A 13,902-nucleotide genomic window follows, 5' to 3' on the forward strand; every position below is an offset into this window, starting at 1 on the left:
CTAGTTTGAAACCATTGCCTTTTGTCTTATCACCACAGGCCTTTATAAATAATCCCTCTCCAGCTTTCCTGTGGGCCCCATTCAGGTACTGAAAAGCCACCACAAGGTCTCACTGGAGCCTTGTCTTCTGCAGGCTGAACAGATGCAACTCACTCAGCCTGCCCTCACAGGAGAGGTCTTCATTTGATCAGAGCCATCTGATTAAATGAAGAGCCACAGACTGCTTTGCCACACCAGATTTCCAGCTGATAAATCCCCATTGTACAGAAATTTACTAACATGGGACAGGTTTGAAGCTGCCTTCTTATCAAAGCAGAAAATTGCCTGCAAGTGTTGCAGCCAGAATTCAAAGTTTGGTGTGCCTCAGTGCACAAGTGTCCCAGTACCATCCTTCCTTGGCTAAGCACTTGCAAAGAGAGCATACCTCTCAAAGCAGGAATCAACAGCATCATGAACAAACATGCTCACGATTCTATTACATTCAGCCCAGCCTGAATTCAGGTTCCAGGTGATGCTAGCTGAATCTAATTTAAAAGAGTGAAATAAATTGTGAGAGTGTAGCAAATGAAGTCCATAAGTAACAGGAGCAATTTGATTTAGGGGGGGAAAAATCAAACAGGTGTATTTTCTGCAATCTTTTGCCCAAACAGCACTCACTACAGTAACAGATCAGCAAGATAAAGCACCACAGAGTTATTATGGGCAGTGTGGACTAAAAACTTTTGTGTTCAGAGCTGGACACTGTGGCTTTGAGAGCTAAAGTTCAGTGTGCTCTTTGACAGGCCAGAAGGCAGACGTGGGAGTGGGGTAAATAACACACTCAGGTCACTCTAACAGGGCAGAGAAGAAAAATCTGGCCAGAAAATCAAAGTGGAAATTTAAGAGACGCTCTAGGGGAGAGAAAATCTGGCAAATAAGCAAGTGTCTCTGTCGCTATTTGACTCAAGGAGACACAGCATTTGACCTGCTGTAAACTCCACCAGCACAGGCAAGCTGAGGAAGATGAGCAGAGCCAGCCTACGGCTTCATGCAGGGGTGCTGACACACTGGAAAGCTATGTGTGGGAGAGCAGTCCCACCCGCTGAGGGTTGGTACGCTGATGAGAACCACATGAGCCCTTCAGTGACTGCTCATTCCTGCATTATGTATCTGTTCTCCTGGGAACAGTGACCTGTCAAAGTCCATGTGAGCTAAGTGTGCTTGCCAGTAGTACTGGGGAGCCTCTGTCTTTCCTGAAGTGATGGTTCTGCTTCTCTATGCAATTCATCAGCACCTAGACAAGCGTGTCCCAGAGCAGATCTGTTTCCCTTGCTGTGCACTTATATCTCTATGCACGTGTAGCTGAGAAAGGAAGCACAAGAAAGCAGTCTTGCTGGAGATGACTGCAAGGACATTTGGACTGTCTTTACATGGTCAGATATGAGATGTGGTTTCCATATCCCTGCCTCTATTCCTGCACATAAGCCTATGTACGTGCACATAAGCCTGTGTGCATGCACATATGGCTTACTCTGTGCTTAAGGGTTTTATGCCTCTGTCTGGATATACCTCTGGGTTTCCACATCTGCCCCTGTGTGTGACTAACTGGATGTAAAGCACATCTGCACACTAACAGCCATAATCAGCCTGCACACAGAGGGAAATTCATGCTAATACTATTCTCTCTGAGACTAAAGTAAAAAGCAATGGAACTAATATGACACAAATCAGAACAAACACAATGGCTTCAGATGGGTCATGCTGAATTATCCCAGTGGAGAACCTGACTGAGCAGGCCTGATGTACCAACATCTAAGCAGCATTCAAATGCCAGGCTGGCAGACATTGTTGGGAAAGGAGTAGAGTGGTGCAGCACAGAGAGCAGAACAAAGCCAAACAGGCACCTTTTCTACTTTATGCAGATCTGAGGCAGACGCTGACAAGTAACTAATTGCCTCCAGCCTACTTCCTGGGGTACTTTTCTTGGTCTGAAACTGATCCTTTATTTTGCTTTTTCTTTTGATTCTGGGAGAAAACAAGTTATTTGAGAGTGAGACAGTTGTATTTTCCTTGGTAAGAAGGAGCAGTGTGCTTTGACATTTTACAGGAAAGCACGCCTAAATGCCCTGAACAAATAAGGAATTTGCACAATGCAATTGCAGGCAGGAATTGATTTTCACAGTATACTGCAGTTCTCTAGCAAAGATTGGCAGAGGTAGTGATGGGCAGTTGTATGAATTGAAGTCTGTCACAGTGGTTTGCTGCAAACAGAATCAGATTAAGACAGATGAGTTATCAACACTACACAAGAGTAATCTTGCACCCATGGTATTTGCTGTTACTTGAACTTCACCTTTTTTTTTCCCATGGCAAACAGCAAAACCTAGTAGGTTACTGCTATTCAAAGTGCTAGCACACTTACATAGCATTGTTGTGGCTCATATTAAAAACTAAGAAATCAATAGATATCTTCAGAGTTTTGCTCTATTAAAACAGCTGCAGATTTTAATATTAAATGCTGGTACTTTTTCTCCCCCTCTGCTTCAAAGCAAGTTCAGTACCACTGCTAGCAGCCAGATTCTCAGAAGAGCTCAGCAGTTTGTATGGTTTAATAATCTCTCTTCTTCTTCTTCTTCTTCTTCTTCTTCTTCTTCTTCTTCTTCTTCTTCTTCTTCTTCTTCTTCTTCTTCTTCTTCTTCTTCTTCTTCTTCTTCTTTTTCCTTTATCTAACCCTTTTCCATTGCTCTGCTATGATGACAAATATGAAGCCATTAAAGGGCAAGTAAAATGATCCATGTAATTTATGCTTGCTCCTGGATCAGCTAAGCCCTACCTGCCATACAGCTAAGCTGCATTACAAGACATAATCCTTGCAGCTCTGCAAGCAGCCTTACCCATTCCTGCCTTGCTGCCATATAATTTCCTTTGATATGTCGAACCATTTTGTTCCCTCCTTCCTTCCCAAAAAAATCACCTAACACTCCACTCTCACACATCAGAGCATGGAACAACAAGTTCAGCTTTCAGGCCTCAGTGCCAAACAGGTGCAAGAGGAGGCCTGAGATGGTTTTTTTCCTCATTTTTTTTCTATCTGGGCACCACTTTCTGTTTCCTCCTCGGACACCTTATCAGGCAATAGCAGCTGCATTAGAAGCAGCCGCTGACCTTGGGCAGCTACAAAGGCTGGGCCCATATGTGCTGAGGTCCTCTTGTCTTGCCCAGCTGCTCTCTGCTCTCCGCAGGACGAGACGAGTGCCATCTGTCTATGATTCACATACTCCTCTCAGTAGTTGCATTTATTTCAGAATTCACCTTTGTGTCTATCCAGTTCCAGAGCAATTCGCCTTTCCTGGGGGACAAGGTGACCTCTCATGTTCCTTTTCAGTTCGATGGCAATCGGCTGTGTCATTTTGCCCACGGAAAACACTGCCATTTTCCAATGCATTCCCTTATGCATGTGATTGTTCATTCCCATATTTGCAATCTCCCAGAGCTGACATTCTACAGACAGACTCTACCCAGCAGGATAGCTGGTACTCATCCCGGGTACACCTTCACTGGTGAGACCTGTTCTAGGGTGCATTTCCCCTTTGTTTAATAGAAGAGCATCTTCCCCTTCCTCTCCAGCCGCTGATGCCACAGCAGTTGGAAAATGAGAGGTCTGTGGTGTTCTGACCAGAGCTGCACCTCAGTTACTGACAGAGGGTGAGGAGGTCTCTAAGCCTGGCTGGCCACCCTCTTAGCAGACTAATGGCATCCTCTAGTGGTCAGATAGAGCTCTGACATGGCGCCTCGCAGTGAGATCAGAGCTCTTTTCCCAACCGTGAACTGAAATTGCTAAATGAAATGAGAATGCTTTTAAGATGGGAGACGAGGGGAGGGAAGCCTGTGCAGGAACCTGCTGAAGGGCTCCTAGGCACCCCTGGCTAGTGAGACACAGACGGGAACTGGTTGTTCCCTGAGACTGCTGGGAACATCACCTTTCCTCACCTCATTTTTCAAAAGAGAAACAGCAAAGTGGGCAGCAAAATGAAAAGCCACTTTGTCTACTTAGCTAAGCTCTACCATCTAATTTTCTGACCTGCTCCTTTCACCTCCTGGCTCAAATAGGTCATGGCTATAAATACCAACTTACTCTTCATGCGAACCCCAGTTAAAACTTCCTTGGCAGCTTCTCCAGAGACACCCATCGAAATTAACCCAAACTCCTGCAAGAAAATACAAGAACACAGACTCAGTGAACTCCTTTCACTGGTTTTCTCTATTTTAAATCTAAAATAAAAGGGTGCAAAACTTTCCATTTCACCCCAAGACAGGACTCCTGCAGCCTTGCCAGGGCAGAGTGCACGTCTGATTGTTGTCTGAGCATTAGTCAGTGCCTCTCTTGAGCAATGCAACCTTTAACTCTGCATTTCCAGAGGGGTTAATGTGTGGTTTAAAAATAAAAGTAAAATAAAACAAACTCTTCCAAACCTGATGTTTGGTACAATTATGTTTACTCCAGCTGAATCTTAACCTCATCATAGTGCAGTCTTCCTGTGGGATTTAGCTAACATTTGCAAAGCATTTGATTTATGATGAACTCTTGAAACTTATGTTTAGGGCTGCTATACAGCTGAAGGTTTGCTGATTTCTTACCATTATTATTGTCAGAACATAATTTCTTACCTCAAAGACCCCTTGATGGTTTCCTTCCCCCATCCACACAGTCTTGCTTCCCAGATTTCCCAGCAGTGGTAGCACTTGCTTGGGAAGAAGTCGTACCACAGTTGTCAAGAAGCAAGCAGAGAATGAGTTTATTTTCCTGCATTGGGTGCTGTTGTTCCAGTGATATCCTATTCATTACACATGTGTGTAGTTTATTTCCCCTTTTGAGGTGCAGTGCTTTGCACTAATTAATACCAAATGTCTCCCAGTTTCATCCAGACCCCATTGCTCACATCTCCTCAGGCTTCCCTTCTCCTGTGTCTCTTTCTGCTGCAAGGTCACCCCCAAACACTGTAAGACAATGCCAGAGAGACCTCATCCATGAAAAGCATCACCCTAGGACATGTGAAGAAGTGAGTTTGTGTTTAATTGATTTTAAAAGCTTCCAGTCACCAGAAGTCTTGGCTTAGTTTCCGAGCTGTGAAGGGAAGGAAGATGGAGAGCAAGGCAAGTACATGCCATTTACAACAACAACTAACAAGCAAAAATGCAAAAATCTCACACCTAGGAACATCAAGCATGTTTCAACATGGAGGGGACTGGTGACAAGGTGTGGACAGTGCTGTGGAGATATAAAGGAGGTTAGTGTGAGAGATGAGTTGAAACAGGCATCTGCCACCATGAAATCTCCTTTGTAACTATTGTTTTTCCCCTCCTTTGGCAGGTGATGGACAGCTCAATGCCCCTTATTGGAGAGCATGTGGAAGAGGATAGACAGCTTATAGCTGATTTGGTTGTTTCCAAGATGACCCAACTTGCCATCACTGCTGGATCTACACCGTCACCACTGAGGCCTTGGGTATGAGCTAAGAGAGACTTTATGGTCAAGTTGTTTTGCTGAACTCTTTTTCCTCTCCCTCTCATCCCTGTGGGTGTCAGTCAAACCTCTCAGAGACCTGAACAGTCATGGACTCTTTGAAGTGTATGTCCCTAAGAAACATTTCTCTCTCTCCCTTTCTCTCCTTCCATGCCACTGTAGCACCACACTTGTAGGTAGTGTTGGCTATGCATCTACACATTCTGGCTTGCTAAATTCATAAATACATATTGAAGATAGTAATTTTTAGAAGTGCTTGTAATGACCAATCTCATTCCTCAGGATAGGTTCCATTTCAGTTTTTGCATCCCTGATTAAAATCCATGTTTCTCAAAATGGATAGGAATCTACACCAACAGTGTTCCATTCCTTACTCCAGCCTTTCTTCTTTGGAGATGACCTGTACTCCTTTCATCAGGAGCCTTAACCAATACAAAGTTCATTAAGAACCTGTCCTTTTTTCATTTAAACTGACCCCATGGTGCTTTTCAAGTACATTCATTTTGAGTATCAAATGCACCTAACCTTATTGTCATATTTACCAGTGGCAGTTCTACATAATTGAAACCCACCAGAATGTAATCTGTGTCTCCGGGTGTATGTGCTACACCTCTTTTGGTATCTAGCAGGAACCAAGCATGAAGGTCAGAGGAAAATAGAAAAGATGGGAGAAGGATAATACTGACTGCAACACAGGAAATCATTTCCATTTCCACTTGAGACAAAAAATAGGAGAAAGCATTTTATGACACTCTGCCCACTTCTGCTAAACCAGATCCCCATCATGATGGGTATACAGGGGTAACTCGAAGTTTTACTTAGAGTGAGTGGGTAAACATTTAACAGACACTAAGAATGTTTTGAGGCAGGGAAAGCAATATGCAAGGGACAGGGTGGAAGATATAACAAGTCATAATGACGTGAGGCTACAGCTACCACAAAGGAAGTCAAATAGGACACTGGGACTGTGATTCAGAAAGTGTTCCTCATCTCTGTAGGTGTTTGCCTCCTGGAACTGCCAAATCAAAGTGCAATAGGCAACAACACCTTGACCTAGCCTTAAGAAGCATCTAGGTACAGAAAAAAAATATGTCCCTTTAAGTTTGACATCCAAGGGACAGGTTCAATATAGAAAAGTAACGTGAGACAAGCAGTTTAAAAAGATGATTTTCATAAAGTGAGAAAATTAACCAACTCTCTAGCATCAAAACTGTGTGAACATTATCTGAGAGACCACTGGTTTATGGAATGCACATATACTTTTCTGATCTGCTCCTGAACCAAGAAACACAAGACGTAAACTTCCAGAGTTAAGTGGCAAAGTGACAGAGGATATTCAATTCAAACAGAACAAAAATACCTTCCAAATTTGGAAATCTGACACTTAAGATCTTTATGCAACATCATACAAGCAATAAAAAGAAATATAAAAAGGATAGAAATTGATTTTGAAGAGAAGATAGAGGGAAGAATGAAGCAAATGGCATCCTGGCCTGTATCAGGAACAGTGTGGCCAGTAGGACAAGGGAGGTTATTCTTCCCCTGTACTCAACACTGGTCAGGCCACACCTTGAGTACTGTGTCCATTTCTGGGCCCCTCAATTCAAGAGAGATGTTGAAGTGATGGAATCTGTCCAGAGAAGGGCAACAAAGATGCTGAGAGGGCTGGAATACAGCCCTGTGAGGAGAGGCTGAGAGAGCTGGGGTGTTTAGCGTGGAGAAGAGGAGGCTCAGGGGTGACCTCGTTGCTGTCTACAACTACCTGAAGGGACATTGTAGCCAGGTGGGGGTTGGTCTCTTCTCCCAGGCAACCAGCAATAGAACAAGGGGACACAGTCTCAAGTTGTGCTGGGGAAGGTCTAGGCTGGATGTTAGGAGGAAGTTCTTGGCAGAGAGAGTGATTGGCATTGGAATGGGCTGCCCAGAGTGGTGGTGGAGTCACTGTCCCTGGAGGCGTTCAGGAGAAGACTGGATGAGGCATTTAGTGCCACGGTCTAGTTAATTGGATAGGGCTGAGTAATAGATTGGACTAGATGATCTTAGAGATCTCTTCCAACCTGTTTTGATTCTCTAAGTCTATGAAATTCTTTGAGCTTATCAGAAGATACAACCCTGATAAAAAATTGGTGGGCTTTATGGATCATCTGAAAGCAAGGGAGAAAGGAAGACAAAAAAGGCAGTGCTGTGATTCTAGTAAATTTGATTACTGAAAATGAGGAACCTCTTAAACTAGATATAGCATTTCCTGGTTGGAAAGAAGAGAGAGGACAAGAACAGTTTTTAAATAAGGAATGACTGATATTTAAATGTGTTTTTAAGCCTCCAGACCCAGATGGCTACATCCAACAAACTGAACTTAGGAAGCGACTAAACTGCCAAGAAAAAATGTGCAATTTCAGTGAAATAGAGGACTGTTGTATGGAAATTACAAAATCTGTATTTAAAAAGTTACAACAGTAATGTAGAAAAATGTAGACAAGCAACTGTGGGCCTTCATGAATTATCTCATAGGGTAACGTGAGAATAATACGGAAGATTAATAACCCACAGAACTACTACTTAGGAGCATCTAGCACTTCTTTTTCCTTCAAAAAAATGTTCCATTCCTTCCCTTTTGATTCTTTCCCCTCATTTCTTTGAGAATTATTTCACAAAGTGGTAGATAACAAGCAATCAGTCAAAAGAATGGAGCTAGATTGTCAAAAAGCCTTAGGCAGGAAAACAGATGATCTATCAAGGAAAGCAAGCAGGCAGCAGCTGAAAGTTTCATTGTGGAACAGAAGCTGTCCTCTGACAAAAACCTAACTATGACAGTCTTTAATTCTTGCAAACAGTTAGTAGAGAGGATACTTAAAGGATACTAAGAATGGCCATGTTGGTAATTGGGTTGGCTGAGCCCAAGACAGGATGTTAAAGGCTTTCACGCATACAACATTAAATCTGGTTTCATGGTTACTTACAGCTGCAGTTGTCCTCTTGCCTCTGCGCCCCAGCTCCATTCTTTCCCTGTAGTTTCCTTTTCAAAGGCATAAGACCTCGGCCTGACCTTCACTCCTTCACCTCTGAGAAGCCTTGGCTTGCTTTAGGCAAAGGCCATAGAGATGAATATGAGATCTAATTCCTGTTCTTTGACTGGTTTAATCAGGATGTCCCAAAGCATTAGGACAGTAAATTTCCACCAACACCAAGGCAGGATTTAGTGCCTCAAGCAATGCATGACTAGAGGTCATGGATGGAAAATTCCCAGATGTTCCTCTCTGTACATTTGCAAGTCTTAGATAAATAGTGTAAAACACAGGCTGGTAACCTTGTTGTATTTATGTTAGTCAGTAAAAACTCATTTCAACACTTCCAACTACGAATCATTTTTTCCCATTTCCAGAATCACTTAGGTCATTCTCCTGACCTTCCAGAAGCCTTGAAGACCCTTTTTATCATTGTATTCTCCACATAAATAACCCAGCAAGTACCAGCCTATCTGCCTCCAGCTTCCCCTGCTTTCATAAACAATTCTGTGCAATAGGTTTACTCAGATCTTTGTTAACTTTGGACCAGCCTTTTGTGCAACAGTTGTGTGTTGCTTAATCTGTTTATTAAAATAGCTGTCAAAAAGAATAAACCATGAGAGAGAAGAAAGTGCATATGGCACCAGCTTATTTGCACTAGCAAGGACCAGGGATGGCAGCGAAGAACATCTGACAGAACTATGTATGTTAAGTCACCACGACAGCAAATGAAACTCTATATAGAAAGCTGAAAGGTAAGCTAAGCTGAGGGTAGAGAGAGGGAGAACATAAACAAGATGTAGACCTTGCCAGTGGCACTAACCATTCCTCCTAAGACCATTGCAGGCAGCCTAATGAAAACCATTGCTCAGCCTATGGCTGTGCTGATGAAAGAAGCAAGAAATCAGGATACAGCAGAAATGAGTTGGCAATGTATACAGAAAACCCAGATACTGCTTTGTCTGGAATAATGTAAGCAGAACTGCCTCTGGCATCTGCAGAAGGAATCACAAAGCTGGGAAAGGGAAGTGGGTGATGAAAAGAGTCAGGGACCTGGAAACATTCCCATGGAGGGACCAAAGGGATTGCATCTTTTGGCTTCAGAATGGAGGTGAAGATTGGAGAGGGCAGTAAAATTTGCAAAATAATGGTCTAGCAAGAGCAAGTTGAGAGAACTATCCTCAAAATTCAGAACAAAGCAATGGCTTTAAGAAATGGAAAAGGCAGTGAGTTTGAGCACTGAGCAAGCCTTGAAGGGTCTGGGTGTAAACATCAAAACAAAATATGTGGAAACGTTGCAAAGGTTTTGTGGAGAAGATAATAAACTTCATGCTTCAGGGCCAAAGCTGGCCCTTGCTTATTAGCAGTCAAGAGATCCCTTAGGGCAAAGAGATGATTGCTCCATCTATGTTTCCATGCTTCATCCCTCCTTCCTTCAACACATCTGGTGCTGGCAACTGCCCAAAATAGGAGATGGGACTAAGAGACCCCCTCAGGCCTTATGCATTCAATATTTCCCGATAGCCTAAAAACATTCTAAACTGTAACTTCATTGTTATTCCCTGTGAGGAAACAACTTCTGTGCACTTTATTACTCAGCTCTCCATTTTAGTCCCATGAGATTTTACCAGCCAGATGCTGCCTCTGTGTGTGTGTGTATTTAAGGAACACTTCATGACTCCACAGTTCCCGTATTACCTCAGGGCTTGTCTTTGGGGACTCTGTATTAACCAGAATGGCTTTTTTCCCTCTAGCCTCCCCAAGTTCAGCCTGCATCAGTGAAATCTCAGACTGGACCTCATCTTGGACAACTGTCCCAACCACGGCCTCCTCCCCAAGGTACAGTTATTTGGGCCCTATGACAGTATCAGCTTTGAGATCTATCAGTTTGGCTTTAAATAAAAGGTTACATTCATGTTCCAATTCACTGACATGCAAATTCAGTGTGCTGTTAAAGCAGCTGCTGTCATATTCTACAGCAGCTCAGAAAGTGGGATGAAAAATCCATACAGGTGCTGCTGATATTGCTGGTAGAACTTGGCTCAAGAAAATGAGGACACTCGAACTGGTATTGCTGCAGGATTCTGGGCACAGAGAGTATTTGTGTTCGCACAAAGCTGTGTGCAAGTGTTAAGAAGAAATGCTGTCAGGGCCAGAACAGACACCAAGATGATCACTGAACCATCTGTCCAGGTGTGCCCCTGTCAGCATGAGCAGGCACTTAGCTCCTCCTGACAGCAGACACAGGTGTGACTCATGTAACTTGGCAGAACAACAGGTTGGGTTTGTTGTCCTGACTTATAGTGAGGTAATGAAACCCATGGGCAGCTACACTGCATCAACCACTCAATTCACATTACCAATTAGACCTTTCTTGCCATCTTTGTTCCTTCCTTTCTCCATTCCAATCTCTTAGCAAATTAACACTGATCTTTAATTACCATTCCCTTGTTGGTCATGGTTTTGCTATATCCAAAATTCCTGATACCAAAACCATCTATTGTAATCTGGGTGTTACATGGCATAACATATGAACCACTGGCCTTACAGAATACCACCTCCCATCTGTCTCCACTGCTCCCCTTCTACTCTTTCTGAAGCTTTTTCTCACATAACCCTTGACCCTTGAGCTGCATCCTGTGGTCTACTGAGGCCTTGTTGGCCTAAGACTGGGAGGGGGGCAGATATGGCCTACTCTCAGGTCTGCTCAAGCTGTGACTGGGTAGGTTTAGACTGGGCAATAGGAAAAGTTTTTCATGGAAAGAGTGGTCAGGCATTGGAATATGCTGCCCACAGAAGTCAAGTCACCAATCCTGGATTGTTTAAAGGTCATTTAGCTATGGTGGTTGGTGATATGGTTTAGGGAGAACCTTGTAAAGTAGGGATATCAGTTGAACTTGGTGATCCTGAGGGTGTTTTCCAACTGGAATGTCTCTGTGATTCTGTGATTCTAGACAGATTTAGTCTGATAGGCTTGACTTAGCTTGCGGATGTATTCATTCTACCTGATTGCCTTTTGCAGTCAGGTACACTAGTAAATACAATCTCTTTTTAAACTTCCAAGCAGTGTGCAGTATCTTCATTCTTACTCTTCTTACAAATAAGAGTCACTTTCGTCATCCAGTCCTGGGTAGCTCATGGCCTCAAGCTCACTTGGCCCTTGACCACCTGTGAAATACAGCCAGTCCTCACAATAATACATGTGACTTTTGTCAGCTTCTCACACTGTTACCTGTCACATCCCATTGTTTTCCACATGCTCTTCAGTTTTCAGAATCTGCTACCAATGCAGCTGAAGCCATCTGCTGATACTGCTGGAACAGATGTATGGGTAGTGCTAGATAGTTGCATGGAGTCACATCAAATTGCTGGGCCTGTGGAGACACTGCTGACCTAAACCAACAGATTCAGCTTTCATTTTCTGCAGAGCTGGTTCTCCAATGACCCTTCCTTTCCAATGCAGGAAGTGCTTGCCAAGGGTAGGAAATGTTAGTTGCATAGAAGAGTAGAGTGCACTGAAATTACTCCCTTTAGGGAAAACTCATTCCTTAGCAAAACTCATTCTTCCATATAGATGCTCCCTGCTTGTTGTCCACCACTTGCACTTCCTCGCGCTTATGTCTATGTATCCCTTTCAGGTGGACCACGCCAGCCCCAGGGATCTCAACCTCCACGGACAAATGCACCCCCACAGCAGCGGCTCTCTCCCCAAGGACAGCAGCCCCAGAGTCCCCAGTCCACTTCACCTCAGCAGCAAAGGTCCCCTGGATCTCCACAGCAAGTCCGATCAGCAACTGGATCCTCTCCAGTCCAAGCTTCCAAGGCAGGCGTTTTCCCTCCACAGCAACCTAGACCTCCTGCTCAAGGCCGAGCTCCTAACCAGCCAAGCCCCACTGAAACACCCAAGCAGCAAGCCACTCCACCCCCACATCTGAAGTAGGTGCTCTGTTAAACTGCTGACATCTGTAGACATGAGAATAAGACTGTCAAAACCCTGAGCTAGCATGAAGAGCATACTACCTCTTATCAGGCAGTAGTCCCCAAGGACAAAGGCCTGGACAGCTGGGGGCAATGTCAGAGGTATACGTGTCTAGGCATCACAGGCCACCACTGACCTGTGGTCAGGAAGAACAAGTTGTACTCTTCCATGTGCTGGTCTACCCCAGGCATAGCAACACAACAACTACCTTCCCAGCAGTGTTTATGCTCCTGCTGTTATCAGCACTTTATTGGCCAGAAAGTTCAAAGGGAGCCATTCCTTCATGTTGTCTGAATGCAAGAGCCACACAAGGTCCATTACCAGGCAATTGTTTGCAGTTGGAAGCAAAACGGAGCAGGGAGGCAATGTGTAGTGAAAGTGACACTACTCATATCTATAACACACCCAGTGGTGACTATGTTTATGCTCTCTTCTGGAGCAGAGCATAATTCAGATCCACCACTGAATTATTGCAGATCTTTTGTAGGAACCTTTTCTGCCACCCTTCATGGAACATATCTGTCTGGCACCATGGCAGGAAAGATTCACAAAATAATGTTTGGTGTTGACACAAGAGCAAATTGGTGTAAGCATTCCAGAACAAAATATAGGGTAGGAATGAGAAGGCAGTTTGTATGCACAAGCAACGTTCTGGAGCAGGCTATCAGTGGTGATGTCTGCATTAGCAAGGCAGGGTACTTAAGGATCAAAATGTTAGTGGTAGGGGTACAGTTGCCACACTACACATATTCCAGGTTCTTTTAATTCAGAGTCTGGTCTTCAGCTGAATGCCTATTACCGACCAGGAGAAACCACTCAAGGACAAAGAATGGTAAAAGGGAAAACTGGGAGATCTACTTCAAAAGCACAGTCCCAGTCTGATCTTTAAATGCTAACAGATACAAACCAAATGGGAGCAGTGTGGCCAAAAGAGCTGCATAACATAGCTGACAGTAAGGGTGGACATGTCAGGGAGGGCAAGGAACTGCACACGTTGCAGGAGACCAGCTTGCTGAACCTCTCCTGCTGTCACATCTGAAAAGACAGGAGCATCACTCATGGTGCTGGTGATGAGAGATAGCCGGCCCTCAGTATGAACCCATTCTTTTATATTAGTAGTGAAATGACTTAACTGTTCCTCACAACAGCATCACCAAATGAGAGTTGCATACTTCTAGTCAGACATTTTCATAAACACTTAATAGTTTGTACTGTGATATTGGAGCCACCTACCCATGTCCGATCTACATTCACCCCCACTGCCTCCCCCCATTCCGAGACATCTTAGCATATGGAGATTCTCCTTCCTAACCTTGCCTTTTATCCTTGAATTTGTTTGTGATGGAACACAAAGCAACAGTAACCAGCTTTGAACTGCCACCTTCTCCTGCTGAGCCTGACCTCTGTTTTCCCTT

At 43.9% G+C, this 13,902-nt stretch overlaps 1 protein-coding gene and 1 long non-coding RNA gene across 9 annotated transcripts in view; one reads left to right on the top strand and one right to left on the bottom strand.

Moving 5' to 3' along the window:
* SYN3 (synapsin III) overlaps window positions 1-13,902 on the top strand; it is a 276,823-nt gene that overhangs the window by 257,819 nt on the left and 5,102 nt on the right. For all 8 annotated transcript variants that reach the window (XM_064155376.1, XM_064155375.1, XM_064155369.1 and 5 more), the window contains 3 exons: window positions 5,351-5,485; window positions 10,263-10,347; window positions 12,147-12,444. In XM_064155376.1, the coding sequence (XP_064011446.1) occupies window positions 5,351-5,485; window positions 10,263-10,347; window positions 12,147-12,444 (518 nt within the window). The remainder of the gene's footprint in view (window positions 1-5,350; window positions 5,486-10,262; window positions 10,348-12,146; window positions 12,445-13,902) is intronic.
* Window positions 10,008-10,685, bottom strand: LOC135181897 (uncharacterized). The gene is made up of 2 exons (XR_010305010.1): window positions 10,419-10,685; window positions 10,008-10,152 (listed from the first exon to the last, which is right to left on the bottom strand). It is a non-coding gene; the product is annotated as an uncharacterized LOC135181897 (long non-coding RNA).

Source organism: Pogoniulus pusillus, chromosome 15, assembly GCF_015220805.1.
Source record: "Pogoniulus pusillus isolate bPogPus1 chromosome 15, bPogPus1.pri, whole genome shotgun sequence".
Taxonomy (NCBI): Eukaryota; Metazoa; Chordata; class Aves; order Piciformes; family Lybiidae; genus Pogoniulus; species Pogoniulus pusillus.